Source organism: Scylla paramamosain, chromosome 20, assembly GCF_035594125.1.
Source record: "Scylla paramamosain isolate STU-SP2022 chromosome 20, ASM3559412v1, whole genome shotgun sequence".
In the NCBI taxonomy this organism is placed as follows: Eukaryota; Metazoa; Arthropoda; class Malacostraca; order Decapoda; family Portunidae; genus Scylla; species Scylla paramamosain.
This window is the reverse complement of record NC_087170.1, coordinates 10,994,616-11,018,382: the sequence shown is the minus strand read 5'-3', so window position 1 is coordinate 11,018,382 and position 23,767 is coordinate 10,994,616. Positions and strand designations below refer to the sequence as shown.

The following is a 23,767-nucleotide window of genomic DNA, read 5'->3' as shown; positions in this document are numbered from 1 at the left end:
TAGGATTTATTTTATTGCACATATGCACATACATACATATATATGTACATGCACACATACATATACACAAATATCCAAATAAGAGAAGAGGTACATTTAAGATGAAATAGGGTAGTGAAAGATTACTTTGTTAAGTGTGCTGTATTAAAAACTTATGGATGAATCACAGATCTCACCACCACTGAAATTATATAACAGTGATTATTTGAGAGAGAGAGAGAGAGAGAGAGAGAGAGAGAGAGAGAGAGAGAGAGAGAGAGAGAGAGAGAGAGAGAGAGAGAGAGAGAGAGAGAGAGAGAGAGAGAGAGAGAGAGAGAGAGAGAGAGAGAGAGAGAGAGAATATGCAAGGGACACTTCCTGTAGCAACAAAATAAAGAGGAGGAACTCTCAAAGATCTCGAAGATCAAGATGCTAACTGAGTCATGTTAAGAAAAATAAAGGAAAAACTATCTAAGCAATAAGAACTTCACAAATCATGATGAACTGCAGTAAGGGAATAGAGCTATAATAGAAAAAAAAATAATGAAACACAAAATATCTGAGAAAAGTAATCAATTGGAACCATGGCTACAATTTGACAGAACTGTTATAATTGTTAAGGTCAATTTAATTAAATTCAATGAAATGTCTGTTAAAACTTCATTATAGTATATCATTGCTTATTAAGGATGATTTTTCAGAAACAAAATAATAAATTTCTTATTCTACTAAAATGAATACTTATATAGGTACACAACATAGAAAGGTAACTTCATACATGGGTATATATCATGCATTTTTTTAATGAAAATGCTTGTATTCTATGTCTCTGTGACTGTTCAAATACTAAATAGTATCACAATAAAGTATTACAGACTTAGTTAAATATTCTGAATTTATTCTTCATGTGCAGCTGAGCTCCACAGTAGATGATTCCTACCAACATTCCCATGGCAAAGGACATCAGTGAAATATAATACTAATGTTATGAAATCTTCATCCATTGCATGGAGGCAGTACTTTATTAATCCTTTAAAAAAATAAGTAAATGAATAAACAAAAATAAATTCATTCATTCATTTAATAAAATTTAATTAATTAATTAATTAATAAATAGTAATAAATAAATAAATAAATAAATAAATAAATATATATATATATATATATATATATATATATATATATATATATATATATATATATATATATATATATATATATATATATATATATATAAATAAATGAATGTCAATAAGCAGTTATTTGTTGCCAGTGCATTTAGTTACTTTTCTTATGTAGAAATGTTATTCTTTATGGTGTCCATACTTATGCATGTACCTCTAATGTATTGAAGTTCTCAAATCTTGTTTACTTTTAAAAATAGTATTGAGATCAATAAAGTAAAATCACAGTTGACAAAAACTTTAAAAATTTGATTAATGAACAAAGAACTGATTTGACTTTCTGAAAAATCATTTATATTTACCTATTTTCCAAAGTTGCATCTTGATGAATATATTAAAAGACTTAATGAATTAAGAAAGAAAAGGAAAAGAAAGAGGGGAAAGATGAAGGAATGAAGAAGTGACAAAAAGAAAAGACAAAGAAGGATGGGAAGATAAAAGTAGGTGGGGAAGACAGATTTCAAGTATATGTAAGAAGTATGGGAGAGAGAAAAGATGGATGGAGAACATTAGGCAGACCAGGAACAAAAGGCACTAAGAATTCTGCTGTTGTTGCCACTTTTCAAACTTCTTCCTCTGTGCCTCCATCAACTTTGCAAGCTTCTTGCTTTGGCTTTTAGTAATCTCCTTCCCCTCTGCATCATGAGTGGGCAGCCCATTGGCATCCCACTGTGAATATTCAGAGGTATGGAACATTTCCTTGGGATTTATGGGTGGGACAGCTTGCTCCTGCTTTTGCTGCTGCTGTTTGGCCTCCTGCTCTGCCTTCTTTCTGGCCTTCTCTTGTCTCCTGACCTCCTCCTGCTCCTTCTTGGCACAGATCTCTGCCATTAACTCCCCTGGATCCACTACTTTGATACTTGGGGCACCTGCAATACAATAATGTGATTACAGTGCTGATTCTGTTTCTCTAAATGAGAAGAAAAAAGAAAAAAAAAGTATGTGAACAAAATTGAAGGTGCTAGTAAAAAAATGAAAGGCAACTTAGAAGATGGAAAGAAAGGGTACAAGTGTACATGTGTGAAACAAGTGCTAGTAAAGGCTAAGTGCTTCAACAAGTAAGAAGGAAATGCTTAGATAAGGAGAGGTGGAAGCTCTCCTGCTGTGGCCACTCACCATGGGAACACAAAGTGTCTGAGAGGTAGCTAGATAGGACAGATTCATTCTCTCTCTCTCTCTCTCTCTCTCTCTCTCTCTCTCTCTCTCTCTCTCTCTCTCTCTCTCTCTCTCTCTCTCTCTCTCTCTCTCTCTCTCTCTCTCTCTCACATACACATACAAACACAAACACACACACATGCATGCATGCAGAGATCCACACACGCACACATACACACACATATGGAATAGGATGGATACAGAAATCATCCATCTATCTATATACCTAGCCAGCAGTCCCACACAGAGTGGCCCAGACAAACCACCACACACTCACACACACACACATCATTCACACTTTTAGCCCCATTGACTCCTAGTGGAAAGGAACAGTCTCATGAAACATCATATTACACCCCAAGAGCTTTGGCAGAGTACAGCTGGTCCCATACATCCATAGCAAGACCCAGTGGCATATATTGGCCTTCCATAAAGAGACTGTTTCCTAACCTACACTTACTCCTATTCTGAAACTACAGCAGATGTAGAGTACTTCCTACAAAGTGCTCCGCACCCTAACTGGCTTTATATGCCAATGAGCAACACCAAGTGCACCCCACACTCCTTCCCTGGAGTTGACAAGACCATCATGCACTCACCACTGTCATTCTTCTATCACCTCTGCTATGCACAACCACTCTTGCTTGTTGTCTGTGGCAGTAGCAGCCCCTATTTTCTGTATGGACCCTACAAAGAGTTAATAATAATCTATCTATATACCAAGCCAGCAATCCCACATGAGGTGGCCCATACAAGGTACCACACACTCACACACACACACATCATTCATATTCTTAGCCCCATTGGCCCCCAGTGGAAAGAGATAGTCTTGTGGACCACCATACTACACACCAGGAGCCCATCATAATTATGAAATATATACATAAATATGTAAGTATAAGGTACACACACACACATACACACACCACACTCACCTGCCTCACGGTCTTCCAGTCTAATGCCCAATGGTGGCAGCAACTCGTCCCTGATGGTGTCACACAGCCCAAGCAGGCGTCCCCGCAACTCTCCAACCTCCAGCTCCTTGTCCCTTGACCACTGACGCAGCTGTTCCCGAATGTTACCTACCACCTCTGCCACACCCACCACCTTCTCCTGTCCCTGCAACTCACCACATCATTAGTATATATCCATCACCCTTAACACATAAATAATTTTTTTCCTCTCTTTGCTACCTTCCACACACTACTATAACATTAAATATCTGTATACCCCCATCAAACCTACCTTATATACCACACTATCAACACACACACACATACAGCACTGCACTACTCATTACCTGTCTGTGCTACACTTAACATTTCTGAAGTTCCTAACGCTTTTACCAAACTAGTTCATCCCCATATCACTAGGACACAACCATTTCCTCCCTATCAATATTCATTACATCATCCCATGTCATGGAAAAACAACTTTCAATAATTTTAAGAATATAACTTTCTAGCACATAAAAAGAGAAAGAACCATGAGCTGAAACAAAGGCTATTAAAAATTACAAAGACTGGCTATAAATAAAGAACATAATTGATATTTAGGTAACGATGACTGTTTACCCTTCAGTCATACAAATGGATGATGAGAAAAAAATCCACTCTTATCTGGAGTAAAAACCCACTTACCTGGCCACCTGAGGAAGACTTGTCCCCATGAGGAACACCAAACATTTTCATCAGCTTCCAGATGTAGCAGTTGATATTCACCAGCAGCTGTGAGTTCACCTGATAAAGTCAATGAGCAACACATCAGTCACCTGTCTCAGTGTGCCCTGAAATACTCCAATGAGATATTCTGATAATGTTACTATGACCACAGACTCAAACAAACTCATCCTTATGTATGCTTTGATGAAACTATTATGGTAATTCTTTCTTACTATCAGCGAAAAGTCCAGCAGCAATTACACCATAACCTTTACTCATTAATAACTTGACAACTATAAAGGATGTATATTTTCACTTAATGAATGAAAAGAATCAAAATAACATTAAGACATCTTGGTCTTTCTCACCTGAGAGTGGCTGTTCATGTATTTATTGGACTCAGTGAGCAGGTCCCCGGATGCTGTCAAGAGCTGTCCTGGGTATCAATGTTGTCACACAGAGCTTTGTGCACACCCACCCTGTGTTGGTAGGATACACTCAAAATATGCTCCTCATTATATTTACTACAATACATATGCAAAACTAAATACATCACAGGATGAAATACCATATCACCAAAACCCATTTACTATTATAAAAAAATAAATTACTTTATTTATTACTATTACTTAACATTATCATTACTGTCATCTTAAGCCAATTTCCAACACCAAGTGAGATACACAGATGACAAGATGGTCTAGATCAGAGTTAAACATAGAGGAAAGAATAACAATAATTACAATATACCTTATTGATGAAAAAAGGGTTTTGTAGAAATATATAAAAAAAACCAGTGAGTGCAAAATAGATACCGTATATTTCGGAGTATAAGACGGCACTTGAATCGTCCTAAAAAGGCACAAAAAGTGGATTGTCCTAAACATCAGATACAAAAACAATGACCTTTAAATTTTATGTTAAATACCACTGTAAATAAACACCAACCTCAAAATGATGAGTCAATGAAAGTTCATCCTGTCTCCAGTCTTGAAAACAGCTGTTGTGTACACAATTTTTATTTTGCACTATAATCCCTCCCTTCCTTCTCTCTCTCTCTCTCTCTCTCTCTCTCTCTCTCTCTCTCTCTCTCTCTCTCTCTCTCTCTCTCTCTCTCTCTCTCTCTCTGTTAAACTAAGAACAATCCTGAGACTGATTGAGAATGAAAATGGAATTATAAATGAGTGAGAAAGAGTGAGAAAGGATGAAGCAAAAATGACAAAGAATGAATGACAGATAAGGGGGAGAGGAGGTGACAGAGAGGGAGGTTTGAGACAAGACAAAAGAGGGAGAGGAAAGGAACAAGGGGAGGAAGGGACATAGAGAGGAGTACATTGGACAAGGAAGTGGAGGAGAGAATAAATAAGAGAGAGAGAGAGAGAGAGAGAGAGAGAGAGAGAGAGAGAGAGAGAGAGAGAGAGAGAGAGAGAGAGAGAGAGAGAGAGAGAGAGAGAGAGAGAGAGAGAGAGAGAGAGAGAGAGAGAGAGAGAGAGAGAGAGAGAAAAAAAACACACACACACACACACACTTTGTGCTTCACCCACCTACCCTGCCCACCAGCTCAGTCAATGACCTTGGTTCAACAACTTCTTACCACTATAGATGAGTCAAAATTTGCTATTTATCATATTATATGCTTCACTCATAGCATACCAGTAAATCAAGCAATTAACAGGTAATACATTAAGGTATGGTACCTTATTACTGGTAATACATTCAAGATATTTTATTCACTGTACTGGTATATCTCAGTTGTCTGGTGCTAACTGATCTAAACTTCACCACAAATGGTTTGGTAGTTTGGGTGTCACCTTATACCACCAATATTAGCAAAAACCATTAAATTCAGACTGAAATCTGGGGGCCGTCTTATCCGAAAGTCATCTTATCCGCTGAAATATACGGTAAATAAGTACAAGGCGTATTTTTTCAGTGTACCATGGTCTTAATGATTTTTGTTTTTCCCTTCACCACTGCATCCTTGGTGGAATTCAACAGCCTTGATAGATACTAAACTCACAGCCAAACTTTCCTTTGTATAAGCTTTCAAACTTTCTTGAGAATGATGTCACTATTGAACACAAACACTCAGCTGATATCTGCAGTCCTACTGCATTAACAAAGAAACACACCTGGCAGCATTGAAGGCCTCCTGCAGGGCCACCTCAGGTCCAGCCCACTGTGTGCTAGACAGCCCTGCACGTCGCACCAAGTCCTGAACATTGAGGCTGAATTCTGTTATCATCTTGTAGTACTGACGTGAACCCTCCATTGTGTTGCTGCAAAGGACAAGGTAAAGGGAAAATACTTATTAAAAGTTGACTACCATTATAAAATTATTTCTATTGCTACCAAGACCTCCACTAATATTTCTGCATGTCTTTGACCTTTGAGCCTGTAGTGGATGATTCCTTTACTAAAGAACACAGGACCACTGTGACATCTGGGTATCCAGTTTGCTTTCCCTAGGTTTTCCCAGGCACCCATTTACTGACCAACCCAAAGGAAGGATGAACAGCTGAGTGAGCTATGAGCTAGCTGCCCCTGCCCAGATCCAATTCAAGGCCAGTGGATTCATAGCCATGCATGCTAGCCACTGCACCATGAAAGTGTTATTTTTCATCATATTTTAACCTAACTCTTAAGATTTTTCAAATCAATATGTTGGTATTAAAGCTTTCCTTTGTTTCCTCAAATATCATGACTGCAAACTTAAGCAAATATGAATAAACATTCACCACTGTCATCTTATATGCTACAAAAGAGAGAGAGAGAGAGAGAGAGAGAGAGAGAGAGAGAGAGAGAGAGAGAGAGAGAGAGAGAGAGAGAGAGAGAGAGAGAGAGAGAGAGAGAGAGAGAGAGAGAGAGAGAGAGAGAGAGAGAGAGAGAGAGAGAGAGAGAGAGAGAGAGAGAGAGAGAGAGAGAGAGAATCCTTCAAAAGCCAGTCAGTAAGTTCTGAGCACAAGTCTCTCATCTACAGCAACAAGACATGGAATCCACCAAGTTTTGGCATGTCAGGGAAACTTACGAGCTATAGTCAAGTGTGTCCTTCCAGGAATGGAGGAGGAAGGAGATGCGTAAGAGGGCTGGAGAGTTTTCAGCCAATGCCTGCTTGATGGTGATGAAGTTCTTGAGACTCTTGCTCATCTTGCAGCCATCTATATGCAAGTGACCAGTGTGTAGGAAATAGCGCACCTGTAACACATTTGTACTTTAACAAAAGTTTTGAAATTTGTTGTTATACTTAAATACTACTACTACCCATAATAATAATAATATTAATAAATAAATAAATAAATAAATAAATAAATAAATAAATATATATATATATATATATATATATATATATATATATATATATATATATATATATATATATATATATATATATAGAGAGAGAGAGAGAGAGAGAGAGAGAGAGAGAGAGAGAGAGAGAGAGAGAGAGAGAGAGAGAGAGAGAGAGAGAGAGAGAGAGAGAGAGAGAGAGAGAGAGAGAGAGAGAGAGAGAGAGAGAGAGAGAGAGAGAGAGAGAGAGAGAGAGAGGGGGAATTAACCTCAATTTCTCTCTCTCTCTCCCCAAGATTCTTCCCTCTCTCATAATGGAAAAGGGAAAGAGGAGATATCTCCCCTTTCCCTTTTCTCCCATTCACTTTCTTTACTTATTTATATATTCATGATGTGTGTGTGTGTGTGTGTGTGTGTGTGTGTGTGTGTGTGTGTGTGTGTGTGTGTGTGTGTGTGTGTGTGTGTGTGTGTGTGTGTGTGCGTGCCATTCACCTATGGTCATCTGCTAGTTTCCCAGCCAGCTGTTAACCTACAGAAAGAGCTCAGAGCTCATAGTGACTGATCTTTGGGTAGGATTGAAACCACTCACACGCCACACAACAGGACAGTGAGGCCACAATCCCTCAGGTTACATTCTGTACCTACTTGCTGCTAGGTGAACAAAGGTTACACATTAAGAGGTCATCCCTTTGCCTCACTGTGTCTGGGACTCAAACCCAGGCCTTCTTAGTTGTGAGCCAAGCATGCTGACCACTACGACCACTACACCACATGGTGTGTGTGTGTGTGTGTGTGTGTGTGTGTGTGTGTGTGTGTGTGTGTGTGTGTGTGTGTGTGTGTGTGTGTGTGTGTGTGTGTGTGTGTGTGTGTCTGGAAGCATGTGAGTGTGTTTGTGTTCCTAAGCGGTTTGTTGTTTTATTGGCAGTGATGATGATGATACACAGGAAAAGCAACAGAGGTGTAACTTTATGAAGTTAACAATGCTGGGATTAATGGTAATGTCAGTGGCAGCATAATCATAACAGCCTTACACTTACCCAGTGGTCATTGTTGAAGTATGCTTCAGCTTGTGCCAACTCATTGTCATGGTGAGGAAACTTCAGGTCCACGCCACCTGCAACATAACACATTACTATCACTACCACTAAACTATCATCATTATTTCAACCTCCAACATAATCTTCAGCAAACTACTCCATCACCATTACCATCACCATTGTCACCAAAACCAGCAACACCACCATCATCTCTGTCCTCACCATCACCATCAAGATAATTAATGTGGATGTCCTCATAGGTACCTGTACTTTACAGTTTATTTTTACACTGAGTGAAACATTCTAACAGTTCATTCCACATCATTGTTGTTTTAGTATGGCATGTGCTTCTACAAGATATAAGTTCAACATTATGAATATGGGCAAACTCAATGTGATCTAGCATATGTGGAAATAAAAAATGTCAATGATAAATGATATATAAGTGAAAAGATAAGCCTAAACACATGATCAAGCGAGAAAATGCAAGATAATGGTACAATGAATGACCAAGAAGGTAAGAAGTTATATATAAAATCTAAAAGAAAATTACATAAAACCCTTAAGAGTAAGCTACAAAAATATAAAAATAATAATAATAAATAAATAAATAAATAATAATAAAAAATAAAATAAAAAAATCATATATATATATATATATATATATATATATATATATATATATATATATATATATATATATATATATATATATATATATATATATATATATATATATATATATATATAAGCAACTATACATCAAAAGATTAAAAGAAAAACTAGACTGCACATTCATATGTGAGAGAGAGAGAGAGAGAGAGAGAGAGAGAGAGAGAGAGAGAGAGAGAGAGAGAGAGAGAGAGAGAGAGAGAGAGAGAGAGAGAGAGAGAGAGAGAGAGAGAGAGAGAGAGAGAGAGAGAGATATTCTTGAGTAGTCAAGAACCTGACTACTCAAGGCCAGCCATCAAGCTGCACAGTAAACACTGGGAAATATAAACACCTGTGTGTATGTCAATGGACTCCCCAAATATCTCAGAGGCCATAGCAGAGCACTCTATATGCCAGCCGGGTCGTCCAGGTCCCCAGGGGGATGGCCAGGCAGGCTCCCCAGGCTTGGAGGCCTTCCACAATGCAAAGTCATTGGGGCTGCGTTTCTCTTGTGCTGATGCAGCTGACAGGGTACCCTCTCCCTCTTCCAGTGCTGCCTGATTGCCATATGCTTCAGGTACCAGCTGTCAAACACACACACTTTAATATGAATATTTACACTAACAAAATCATGACATGTCTCACTGCATTGCACTTCATACAGCTATTCTTCCTGCCGGTCAAAAATAAAACTCTGTAACCTTATATGACATTCATAGTTGGGAAGACACAATAAATTACTACATAAAGGAAAATTCCGAAGGCAAACAAATACACTAAAGGAAAATAATACTATAAGGATGTTCAGATGTAAATTGCCTGAATTAATGCAGAGAATTTGTTATATTATGAAATATGTAATGATAATGAACTAGTTTTATAGGACTGAAATATGGAATACAGAAGCAGGATGGAGGAAACTGAATGTACTGAAAATTAGATGTATGAATCCTTGTGGATTCCACAAGGAATGAAATGCGAAGAAGAACTGGTGTTGGAAGAGTTAGCTGATCAAGTAAAACAATGAGTTTGACAATAGTTGAACCACAGGGAAAGAACTGAAAAAAATGATTAGTGAGAATAATGAGATTTGATGCTGAAGGTGTAATTCTAGGAGGACAAATGAAATGGATGGACATACAGAACGTGTTAGATGCAAGAGGAATGCCTGTGGAGCAAGGATAAATGAAAACGGTTGTGAATGCCTCAAAGGCTTCAATGGAGGTTCTCCCACATCTGATCCAGTCAGATTGTCAGGGGTGAGGGATGGGTCTATTATGGTGCAACAGGGATAGACCAATTCTCCTGCTGGATCCAGAGAGTTTGATGAGTATAATAAGCAACTGATCCTAACATAGTAAAGATAATCAGGATTAGTCCTCTCTCTCCTGAAGGCAATGAAGCTAAAATGTGAGATAATGACTGAGTACTATTGTATACAAATAGATGTCATGTCTTGGCTATTCCCTGTAGTCGGAATGTCCGTCTGATAGACAGATGGATAGATAAATATAGGCAGAAGCACACAAAAAGAGAAAAAGAGAAAAGAAAAACACAAAAAACAAAGAATTTTGGAAGAAAATTTCAGAACACTTCTCTCAGAGCAGTCTGATTGTTGAGTTGGTAAATGCAAAAAAAGATGTCACTCTGAAAGGCAAAGACAAATGAATAGAAAGATAAAAGAGCATGTTATAATGTATTGTAAGTATGACCTACCTTAGCATAGTAGTGGTTGGGCTCAGCATCAAACTTAGCCACATCAAAGTAAACAGAGTTATTGGCTTCATAAGCATAGCCATTTTCAATGATTTTGGCCACATAATCAACAATCTGTGGCACATACTCTGATACCCGTGTCACCACATCAGCCTCCATTACCTGCAACATACATCACTAGGATCATTCCTTCACTCATGACATAAGGAAGGATGATAAACCTTCCTAGATGGAGAAGCTATGAAACAACAATTTAATAAGGATCAGCAACAGAAAATAAATAAAATAGCTATTGAAATTAAACTGAAGACCTAACTATAAGTGCAGATTGTAAATAATGACAGGGACAAAAAACAGAATGGGGGTGGTAGTATTTAAAGGTAGAAACATTATGCTCATGAAAGAATTTTTAACAGCACTCAAAGCATCTACTTGCTTGTGCCTGGGAGTCCTCTGTTAAGGTAAACACTACGGCAAAAGGCTGGCAGCACCCACATTAAGGGCTTCCATGTCCTTATTGAACTCCTCTTCATAGTGGCGTGGCAGCTCACTGAAGATGGAGTTGTCAGTCACCTCCTTCCCCTTCTGCTGGTCCAGCCATTCACCTAGCACCCCTTCAGCACACTTCAGCAGCTCCTCCTGTTTCTCTACAGCCTCTCCTTCTGTGGCTGCCTTGAGTGCATCAGCTGCATTTTTTACCTACAGAGATCAGATATTTAATTTCATATTTGATTAGGATTGGCAGAACTACAATAGTATAATTTACCACAAAATTTATGTTTTTATTTGCCATGATGTTTATGTCACATGGGTTTATGGTATTTTTACCCTAGAAGAAATTTAAGATGATTAGATAACCAGAGAAAGCCATCTTAGGATTGCAGACATAAATCATAATCTCTTACAGCATAGCATCACTCACTCTTTTCTAATATGCAACAGACAACTCACATGCTCACAAGCACAAAATTCCTATGTCATGCCCAGGCAATATTTGGTCAATCTTGCCTGTCTTGTCACTACAGTAGCAAGTAAATATCTCACCTATCACTGCCACTTCACACCATCATAGTAAATATTACAATCTCAATGCCACATTCAACCACCATCACTACACACCTTCTCCACCTCTGCCAGCATCATCTTGCGCTTATCAGGATCAGTGGTTGCTGCAATGGCCTGGGTGTGATGCTCTAAGGCTCGGGTAAGGTCCTCATACACCTGATCCCACTGCATTTGTGATCTGGAAATGTCCACACAAATAGGTAACCAAGACAAGACATCACACATTGTTTTACTGTAAAGAGAGAGAGAGAGAGAGAGAGAGAGAGAGAGAGAGAGAGAGAGAGAGAGAGAGAGAGAGAGAGAGAGAGAGAGAGAGAGAGAGAGAGAGAGAGAGAGAGAGAGAGAGAGAGAGAGTTTCAGTTTCAGTTTATTAAAGAAAGTTACATGAAAAAATGGGGAACAAGATATACAATAGTCAAAGGGGGGGAGGGGGTTACAAAGTAGGGGAGAAACACAGAAAAATTACAGGAAAGAAAGTGGCCGGGCAGTCCGGCTAGAGAGAGAGAGAGAGAGAGAGAGAGAGAGAGAGAGAGAGAGAGAGAGAGAGAGAGAGAGAGAGAGAGAGAGAGAGAGAGAGAGAGAGAGAGAGAGAGAGAGAGAGAGAGAGAGAGAGAGAGAGAGAGAGAGAGAGAGAGAGAGAGAGAGAGAGAGAGAGAGAGAGAGAGAGAGAGAGAGAGAGAGAGAGAGAGAGAGAGAGAGAGAGAGAGAGAGAGAGAGAGAGAGAGAGAGAGAGAGAGAGAGAGAGAGAGAGAGAGAGAGAGAGAGAGAGAGAGAGAGAGAGAGAGAGAGAGAGAGAGAGAGAGAGAGAGAGAGAGAGAGAGAGAGAGAGAGAGAGAGAGAGAGAGAGAGGGAGGGAGGGAGGGAGGGAGGGGGGAGGGAGGGAGGGAGGGAGAGAGAGAGAGAGAGAGAGAGAGAGAGAGAGAGAGAGAGAGAGAGAGAGAGAGAGAGAGAGAGAGAGAGAGAGAGAGAGAGAGAGAGAGAGAGAGAGAGAGAGAGAGAAAACTAACTGCATGTTCCCTCTCAAATATTCCCTTCATTACTGGATGAATCTTTAGCTGAAATATCTAATGTATTGATCAATATAATACTGTAGTTTAGCCAGAATGTAATGTATTGTAAACCACAGTTCAGATGCTGTCAGTACTTTTAAACTTACAATCAATGGCTTTTTTTTACGTCAGCAAAATATATAAATAAATAGATAAATGGATAAAAACAAACAACAAAAATAGAGAGAAAAAAAAAAGGTTATATAACATGTCACTCCAAAAAGGAACCATGAGTAGAGGAATCTAAGGAGATGGCTAATTCAGTCTTCAAGGTGTCTTGATGTTCCTCTCAAATCATAGGAAGAAAGACATACAGAAACAGAATTCCACAGTTTATCAGTAAAGGGATGAAGAAATGAAGATAATGCTTAACTCCTACATTAGTAAAGCAGAAAGAACAGGGGGAACAGTGAGTACAAAATCTTCTGCAGTGAGGGTGTAGAAGTGAGGGAGATATGCACTTCGCAAGTTCAGAAGAACAGTAATCATGGAAACAATGGTAGAAGATAGGAAAGACATGTAACAATGTAGTAGAGAGAGAATCCAGACAGTGTATTGAGAGAGATCAATGAAACAGAAATCTTCTGATTACCGATTTATGTTAATATCCATAGGAATGATATGAAGCTTTACAATCAGGTTACTAACCTACCATTGTATTCTGTAATCAAGAAGCTGCAATTCTAGTCAGAGGCTTGAATGTTTTATCCCAGACACCTTCAAAACCATTCCATCCTCCTTGCCCTCCACTAAGCCACCTTCTCCTACGGATCACTTACTTGCGGTACTGCTGGATGAGGTATCTTGTACGGGCCCGCTTAATAATCTTGTCATCAATGTCAGTGATGTTCATGACATAGTGGATTGGGAAGCCAAAGTAATCCTGCAGGACACGCCGCAGGATGTCAAAGCTCACGTAGGATCTGAAGGGAATGGACATCAACAAGCATGAATCTTGAACTTCTTTATTATTCAAGGCAACCCGAATTCTGAGATTCAAGGTAGGTCAGACACAAATCTCTTGACTGTGTAGCATTTAAGCATAACTCATCTGGTTGGCTGTCCAATATCTACATCCTTATGTATATAAGAGTAATGTTCCCATACAACAATCTCTTAAGCCTTACAGTGAATCCCTAAAGTCCTATAACATTTCTAAATAACCAAGGCTCATAGATGGTTTTATGCAATGTAGTTTGACAGAATTTGCAATTTTTTTTATTTACAAACTTCATACTACAGGAAGGAAAAAAGACGATTAATTAACCCTCTGAATGTGTTTTATTCCTGAATTTGCCACCACAATCCTACAACTTCATGTAGTATATATATTGTACACAAGTTTTCTTGATAAGTGCACCATTAAAGATAATTATTTGCTATGGTGATATATATCTGGACTTGTCTTTTCTCTAGCACCAGTTGTCTTTTAAAGAAAGAATATACAGCATGTTCCTGTAAGAAATAAGTATTCCAAAACTGCAGCATTATCAATACATTTTACTTACCTTGCATGGCCCATGTGAGAGTCATCATACACAGTTGGGCCACAGCTATACCAAGTGATCACTTGGCTCTGAGGTACAAACAGTTCTTTTCGGCGTGTGAAAGAATTGTACAAGTGGAGTCGGGGCACCTCCACCCCCTCTGGGGCTGCCCATCTGGGATCTGGGCGCTTCGGCATGGCTCACCCTGATGGAAACAAACATCTAAAGTATGTCTTATAATTTATATAATGGTATCACAAAACCAAATGATGGTTTTGTAAGGCAGGAAATTCAGTATCTGACAAAAACATCATTAAGTTCACATAAATCGGGTCTGAGTATAAGTTAAAGACAATAAATTCAAAATAAGATGAAGAGATGAGCAAGCAGAGCAGCACACCATAAAAAATTCACTCCTGCAACCACAAATCTTTAAACTTTTGAAATGTGCTGATGCAAGTCTTCATATATTCTTCATGTGCTTAAGGGGAGGGATTACCCCTTAGTTAGGTTAACTTAGGTTTGTGTCCTTAAGTGGGGTCATTGGGGGAGAAGCCCTCCTGGTTACATTAGGTTTGGTTAGGCTAGAAATTTCCTGTTTTCAAAACATGGTGTCTCATCATTAGACTTTTTTTTTTTTTTTCATGAATGTCAAATTTGGTTTTCCCCACTCTAAAATCTCGCTCTCCCACTGGGTTTCCAAGCTTGTTTGAAGGATTTTGGAAATGGGGATAAGGATGGGGGATCAAACCTATTATAATGAACTACTAAAGTTCTCATCAAAAGTGGCTGCTTTTTTCAAAGAACCCGAACTCAGTGAGGATGCGATTTACGGAAATCGTACTGACACTTCACCATGGCTGGAGTCTGGTCATCAACTGAGACAATCTTTCGTCTGCCACACTAAAACCCAGATGTTAAGATAAAGGTTTGGTGAGGTGAAGAACCCATACATCATTACGTTGTTTAACCCAGCATCACCAACACCACTAGTACCTCCTGAAAACATTCGCCGCCGAGCCTAGGGCAGGACACGTGCACTCGCGGCCCCACCAGCTGGCTGTCATCACCCACCGCCTATCCACACCCCGCCCACCTGTGTCTCTGCGGCCTGGCTCCTCTCAACACTCGCTAAAAACAGTTCAGGCTGTACAGGATAACTTATGTGCAGCAGGATAGTCAGTCTGCATCTGAGAAGCGTAGGTACAAATCGTACCACTCACCTTGCTGACGACGTGTCCGTGTACCGCTGAACACGGTTGCCAGTTCGCGGTAAAGTGGTGAACTGTGTGGTGTTGGTGTACTCGCCAACTGACGCCAAACCCGGTAAATAAACCGCCCAAAATAGCCAAATCAGCGATGGCCGTAATGTACTCTCAGGATTTAAATTTGAAGCATTTATTTTTGTATATATTCATCAAAAGAAGGAGATGGAAGTTGTTGTTGTTTCAGGCTGCCTTGACAGAGAAGTCACATATGTCCCCTTGCATACAACTGGTTGCATAGCAGAAGTCAAACAAGCAAGGCAAAACAACTACTATGCAGTAACTATAAGCGAGAAAGTTGGCCAGTCTTAGTTATAACATCTGCTGTCCTCTGGAGGATTTCAAAACAGAGGAGGGGGTCAGAACCTGCTACATCCATCTAGCAGCAAGAGTCAAGCTGTGAATGGCGAGGGCAGAGAGGCTGATCCGAAAGACAGGCGCAGGTCATATAAACGAGGGCAGTAGAGAATGTATAAAATTTTCGCCTGTTTCCTCTTGATATGGGCATCAAAGGCAGTAAGGGCTGTGAGCTAGGTGTAATCGGTGTTAGTGAGCTTGCAGATCGCAATGTCCTGCTCGTTAACGGAGTAGTGCGACATCCATGCGACTTTGGAGCGTGGCCATGGGGAAGAAATGTCTGAACGGATATTCCCATAATGCGGTGATTATTATTTATAATGAGTGGCTGAGTCCCCTCTCCCTGTTCTGCCAGTGTGTTCTTTTTGACTAGCTGAGGCTCACACAACTGAGTTTCATTATGTCTTCTGCATCAGGGATTATTCCGCTTGATCGGCTACTTCGTTGCCAACGTGGGGAGGATCTATTGTAAAGCAATACTGCGGCTTCCCGTCTGCAGAGAGTAAATGAGTGCTTGGATGTCATGCACAAGAAGTGTGTAAGTTGGAAGTAACCGATTTCAAAGAATGCCAGTCCTGGAACGGGAGTCACTGAAGACCACTACACTGCCAGGTGCCAAGGAAGTGAAGTGTCTTATAGTGCTCTATCCGTAAAGTATGAGTGAGATATCCCAGCTGACGGCACTCTTCATTATGTCCATCCTCTTCAGACGGTATCGAAAGGTGAGGAGAGGGCCGTCGAAGAATAGATCCAGAAGGCGATGGGACGTTACGTAAAGCATTGCAATGCTTCCTATATTGTTCGATGGCAAAAACTGAATCCGCTTCCTGGTGAAACACGTGAGGTGGGTCTTGGGGGGACCAATTTACAGCTCCCAGTTGGTGATCCATTGTTGGCCTTCACCTATACCTAAGACATACCTCATGTTACAAAAAAATATTTACACACACACACACACACACACACACACACACACACACACACACACACACGCGCGCGCGCGCGCGCGCGCTCAAAGTAAAGAAAAGTCAGTGAGACATCTTTGTGTTCCTGCGTCAACAACAACGGCTACTATAGAACATTACCGATAATAAAGAACTTTTATATAAGTGTCTCATTTTCATAACAGGAAGACATATTTGTGTTCCTGTCAACATTACCCGTGATTAAGAACTTTTTTGTGAGTCTCATTTTCATAACAGGAAGACTGAATTTTATGACAAAAATAAATAAATAAATAAATAAATAAATAAATAAATACTAGGTAAGCAAATGACACCATTCAATGCAAATGGTCTACATCCCATACCGAAAAATAGCGGGATGTCGTATATTCACTTCCAGTAGAAGTTATCAGTTGCCCTTCATTATTTGAGTCATAGAGTAGGAATGCCGGGCGGGTTTCAACCTAGGATGTGCTTTTCGTGCTGCAGATTTCTGAGAGCATTGTGTGCTGACAGGGAACTGTCTCTGTTCTTCAAGACGCCTGTATGAATCTCTGCACATGAGGGGTGCGCGATCTGGCCTACTATGATCAATTTTACTTGACTTTTTTATTGATTGATTGACTGATTGACTGATTGATTGATTATCATTATTATTATTATTATCATTATTATTATTATTGTTGTTGTTGTTGTTGTTGTTGTTGTTGTTGTTCTTCTTCTTCTTATTATTATTATTTTTATTATTATTATTATTATTATTATTATTATTATTATTATTATTATTATTATTATTATTATAATCGTTGTTGTTGGTGTTGATGTGGATAGAGCTCATACTGCAAGTCTCTCTCTCTCTCTCTCTCTCTCTCTCTCTCTCTCTCTCTCTCTCTCTCTCTCTCTCTCTCTCTCTCTCTCTCTCTCTCTCTCTCTTACCTCATGAAGAAATAAATAAGTAGAGAAATAAGAAAATAAGTAGATAAATAAGTAATCAAGCAAGCAAACAAACAAATATAAAAATGAATCAACGAAATATACAAGTTAATAAAACAAAATATAAATAAAATACATGAATAAAATGTCCCGCACTAAGAACTGTGGATTGGGGCTCAGTGCTTATCTTGAAACCGGTGGCCGCCGTCTTAACATTTGTCAGACCCTTGTTAACAGTTGTCAGACTGAAATATCTCTAAAAATCAGGGATTAGTATTCTTTCAGGTTTTCTCACAAGATAGGAGTCTTTATAAGACTGATTAGGGATTTGGGAAGCAGGAAGCGGATTGGAGGAAATAATAGTGGAACTTACGAGCTTACGATAAAACTTTCTCTGCTTCGGGTGTAGGCGAGAGAGTGGATGGGAGATCTGGTATTAGGGCAGTTATCCAGGTATAAATTCACAGGTAACTACATAACACTCATAATAGTAATTTCACAGGTATAAAAAATACGTATACCTATTTCAATTTACTTCAGGTTAATTTGTAATTACATTTCATTGTCTTCGTTTCCCTGTATTTTGTCATCTTGTCGCTCTAGTGATAACCATGCATGAGTAACACCATAAAATTCTCTCTCTCTCTCTCTCTCTCTCTCTCTCTCTCTCTGTGTGTGTGTGTGTGTGTGCATATATATATATATATATATATATATATATATATATATATATATATATATATATATATATATATATATATATATATATATATATATATATATATATATATATATATATACTGTTTCAATAATCCACAGGCTATTATAGTGATAATATAACACTAGTTAATGACAGGAAAAGTTGGAAAACATTTCAAAATAAATAAATCCGTATTTGGCGAAGAGTTACTTTTGCTTTGCCATAAATAAATAAATAAATAAATATTTTTTCCTACGATTTTTATTCCTAATATAAATGAATAAATAATAAGACAACAGCTTTCTCATGAAACAAATCGCATCCTTGTATTTCTGTTGTGGATGAGAATCCCGATACTGAACTTTTGTATGTATACAATGTTCTCAAAATGGGGATGGTGACGCTTATAACATTCTCTGAATAAACGCCTCAGTTTTTTGTAATGTTTGTAAATGTTCTAGATTCATTTAAAGTTTGAATGCATAAATCTAAGAAGCAAAAAGTAAAAATAAGTTTTAATATGTTTTATATCAGGTGAGATCACTTTATTGCGGTGAAGATAAGAGGCGTTTTTTTTTTTTTTTTTTTTCTGATCGTTCCCTTGTAAGCCCCTGTAAGTTCCAGTCACTGAACTACTGAGAAGACCAGCCGAGAGTCAAGGGCACATGACTGGAAACGGAACTTAATTCAAATAAATGTCAGGTCACGAAATTATGGAAGTTTGAACACAATTTACATGAACATATAAGATGGGCAATAATAAAATGTTGAGTGAATGAAGAAAGACGAAGAAGCAGCGGTGTAGGATAACATACTTCTCTCCAGGAAAGTATGTAAACAGGATATTTGAGTATACGCATATGATGCTGAGGATGGTCCTTCGTTTCCTGGACAAAGACATAATGAGGAGAATAATCACCACAATGATTAGATCAAAACTATAGAGCACCCTAAACTTGTGTGTTCCCTTCACCTGAAAGAAAGAAACTAAATAAGCAAATAAAGAAATTGCAACGGATACAAAGAAGAACATCAACCTAAGAAAAAGAGTCAGCGCCTAGCGTATGAAGGAAGAGTTATAAACCTTTAAAAAAAAATCAGATCATCTGGATTATTTTATCCGTCCTTAAGAGGGTGACACTGCCATTGCTTCAGTTAAGTCTGCCTCCACAACAGTTCTCATAATGCTGACTTGTGTGGCTACTGGCTGCCAGAATAAGTCTGACAAAATTTCAAGGAATAATTAAGGGCATCATGACTGCAGCGCGATTACGATAATAATGGTGAAACAAAAAACATCTGCAAGTTTAATGAGTAATTGCAAGAAGCGCTGCACCATGACATCATTATTTCTATTTCTTCTGGTAAGCGTTTTTTTTAATCCAACAATTCTTGAGAGTAAAACACATGTTGTATAATGGTATTTAGAGCATGTGACATTCAAAAAAGCAAAATATCTATATACTATATAGAAGTGACTGTCCATCTGTGAGGGCTCTGTATAGCCCAGTTAACGAAATACCAATAAAAAAAAAGTCCATCTGTGGCTGTGGCTGTGTGCCTGACTATTCATGGATTTATGGACCGATCGAGATTAAATTTTGCAAGGATGTCCCCTCTACTGGAGAGTGACGTGGCTTGTGTCATAACAACCCAAACAATTACTAATTACAACGAAGGAGCTTATAAATTTTAGAAATGAGTTCGGAGTTAAGAGGAATGGACTTGGACTTTTTTTTCTTATGTACGAGGGACACTGGCCAAGGGCAACAAAAATCTAAAAAAAAAAAAAAAAAAAAAAAAATCCACTTAGATGCCGGTCTCCGAATAAGGTCCGAAGCGGTAGTCAAAAATTGAAGGATAAGTGTCTTGAAACCTCCCTCTTGAAGGAATTCAAGTCATAGGAAGGTGGAAATTCAGAAGCGGGCAGGGAGTTCCAGAGTTTACCAGAGAAAGGGATGAATGATTGAGAATACTGGTTAACTCTTTCATTAGAGAAGTGGACAGAATAGGGTGAGAGAAAGAAGAAAGTCTTGTGCAGCGAGGCTGCGGGAGGAGGAGAGGCATGCTGTTAGCAAGATCAGAAGAGCAGTTAGCATGAAAATAGCGGTAGAAGATAGCTAGAGATGCAGCACTGCGACGATGAGAAAGAGGCTGAAGACAGTCAGTTAGAGGAGAGGAACTGATGAGACGAAAAGCTTTTGATTCCACCCTGTCTAAAAGAGCGGTATGAGTGGAACCCCCACCAGACATGTGAAGCAAGCTCCATACATGGACGGATAAGGCCCAGTTAGCAGGTGGGGAGGGGGAGAGGTGAGAAAAAACTGGCGGAGACATCTCAGAACGCCTAACTTCATAGAAGTTGTTTTAGCTAGAGATGAGATGTGAAGTTTCCAGTTTAGATTATAAGAAAAGAACAGACCACCAATTTTTTATTTATCCACCAATTTTTGACCACTGCTTTGACCCTTTTAGGGACTGGCATTTCAGTGGGCATTTTTTTTTATTAGATTTTTGTTGCCCTTGGCCAGTATCCTTCCTACATAAAAAAAAAAAAAAAAAAAAAGACCGAGGATGTTCAGTCTAGAAGAGAGAGAGAGTTCAGTGTCATTGAAGAAGAGGAGATAGTTGTCTGGAAGGTTGTGTCGAGTTGATAGGTGGAGGAACTGAGTTTTTGAGGCATTGAACAATGCTAAGTTTGCTCTGCCCCAATTAGAAATTTTAGAGAGGTCAGAAGTCAGGCGTTCTGTGGCTTCCCTGCGTGAACTGTTTACTTCCTGAAGGGTTGGACGTCTGTGAAAAGACGTGGAAAAGTGCAGGTTGGTGTCATCAGCGTAGGAGTGGATAGGACAAGAAGTTTGGTTTAGAAGATCAATGATGAATAACAGGAAGAGAGTGGGTGACAGGACAGAACCCTGAAGAACATCACTGTTAATAGATTTAGGAGAAGAACAATGACCGTCTACCACAGCAGCAATAGAATGGTCAGAAAGGAAACTTAAGATGAAGTTACAGAGAGAAGGATAGAAGCCTTGGGAGAGTAGTTTGGAAATCAAAGCTTTGTGCCAGACTCTATCAAAAGCTTTTGATATGTCTAAGGCAAAATCTCTAAAAGAGGATGACCAAGACTCAATAAGGAAAGCCAGAAAATCACCAGTAGAGCGTCCTTGACGGAACCAATACTGGCGATCAGATAGAAGGTTGTGAAGTGATAGATGCTTAAAAATGTTCCTGTTGAGGGTAGATTGAAAACTTTAGATAGGCAGGAAATTAAACCAACAGGACGGTAGTTTGAGGGATTATAACGGTCACCCTTTTTAGGATCGGGCTGAATGTAGTAAACTTCCAGCAAGAAGAAAAGGTAGATGTTGACAGACAGAGGTGAAAGAGTTTAACTAGGCAAGATGCAAGCGCGTAGGCACAGTTTCGGAGAGCAATAGGAGGGACCCCATCAGGTCCATAAGCCTTTCGAGGGTTTAAGCCAGCGATGGCAAGGAAAACATCATTGCGAAGAATTTTAATAGGTAGCATGAAGTAGTCAGAGGGTGGAGGAGAAGGAGGAACAAGCCCTGAATCATTCAAGGTAGAGGTTTTAGCAAAAGTTTGAGCGAAAAGTTCAGTCTTAGAGAGAGAGAGATGTGATACCAGTGGTGCCATCTGCTTGAAATAAGGGAGGGAAAGAAGAAGCAGCTATTGGAAATGTTTTTGGCTAGATGCCAGAAGTCACGAAGGGAGTTAGATCTCGAAAGATTTTGATTCTTTCTGTTAATGAAGGAGTTTTTGGCTAGTTGGAGGACAGACTTGCCATGGTTCAGGGCAGAAATATAAAGTGCATGAGATCCTGGTTATGGAAGGATCAAGTACCTTTTGTGGGCCACACACACACACACACACACACACACACATATATATATATATATATATATATATATATATATATATATATATATATATATATATATATATATATATATATATATATATATATATATATATATATATATATATATATACTAAATTTAAATTTATATAATAAATACATTTATTTCTACTAAATTATTGTATACAGAACAGAGTTATGAACATAAGAGATCACTTATATTAATATCAGTAGACTTTGCAAAGACATTCGACAGTATAAGCAGAGAAATGCTAATGAAAGTAATGCTAAAATATAAGTTAATGACCCCATTGAAAAAAAAAAAAAAAAAAAAAAAATATATATATATATATATATATATATATATATATATATATATATATATATATATATATATATATATATATATATATATATATATATATATATATATATATATATATATATATATATATACATATTGAAGACAACACTAAAATATTCCTTAATGATAAAGAAATGTGTAATATTGAAATAAATGGCATACGACAAGGTTGCAATGGGTCAACTGTCATATTTCTTATGGTGATATATTATTATATCATCGAAAATCTTTACCAATCTAACGCCAAATCCAGGAATGATGTGTATGCTCTGGCCGCAGTATTTTTCGCCGATGATGGAATGCTCCTCGTAACCAATGACGATGAGGCTAAACAAAATGTAAAGTTACTAATAGATGTAACAGAGGAATGTGGATTGCAATTAAAAAAAAAATGATAATTTCTAACTCGAACAGTACTACTGAAAACACAAAAGAAATAAAAGTTACTCATCAAATAAAGTATTTAGGAACAAAAATAACGAACAAGAGGAACTTTCTGCTTGAACATAAGAAAAATATTATACAAGAAACAAATAGATATACAAACATGATTCCAGCCTTCACAAGAAGCTGCGATAAAGTTCTCATAGGAACATATTGGAAAAGTGTTGTTTTACCATTAATAATGTTGGGGGAGAAGTAGTAAACTACAAAAAAAGAAATAGATACTCTACAACAAGCAGAAAACAGAACATACAGATATGTAATGAATGTCCCAATCTATATACCCCAAATAGTACAATATGAAGAGAAATAGGAACATAATCTTACACAACAAGAGACATGAAGACCAAACTCATCTATGTAAGACATTATGCAAGGCAACAATACATTACTAAACACAATCTTTGAAGATATAATGGAAACTTTGAATGATCCATGGATAAAAATGGTTAAGACATATATGTCATAAATAGATATAGATATCAATAAAACAGGAGAAATGAGAGAGAGAAAAAAAAAAAAGAGAAATAAACAACAAAAGCAAGGATTGGGACACTGAATGCTGGGAAGCAGGATTAGAAATTAAATAGTCTAACTATATACAGAAAATA

The 23,767-nt window shown here is 38.2% G+C and overlaps 1 protein-coding gene across 1 annotated transcript; it reads right to left on the bottom strand.

Moving 5' to 3' along the window:
- Positions 1 to 252: 252 nt before the first annotated feature.
- Positions 253 to 15,381, bottom strand: LOC135110305 (cysteine--tRNA ligase, cytoplasmic-like). Its single transcript, XM_064022511.1, is given in 15 exon segments — positions 253 to 2,032; positions 3,254 to 3,437; positions 3,959 to 4,057; positions 4,348 to 4,407; positions 4,410 to 4,458; positions 6,112 to 6,258; positions 7,008 to 7,174; positions 8,302 to 8,378; positions 9,305 to 9,536; positions 10,669 to 10,830; positions 11,164 to 11,367; positions 11,788 to 11,911; positions 13,562 to 13,705; positions 14,291 to 14,474; positions 15,266 to 15,381. Coding segments are annotated over 14 exon segments (2,160 nt in total). The 5' UTR covers positions 14,467 to 14,474; positions 15,266 to 15,381; the 3' UTR covers positions 253 to 1,697.
- Between the last annotated feature and the right edge of the window lie 8,386 nt (positions 15,382 to 23,767).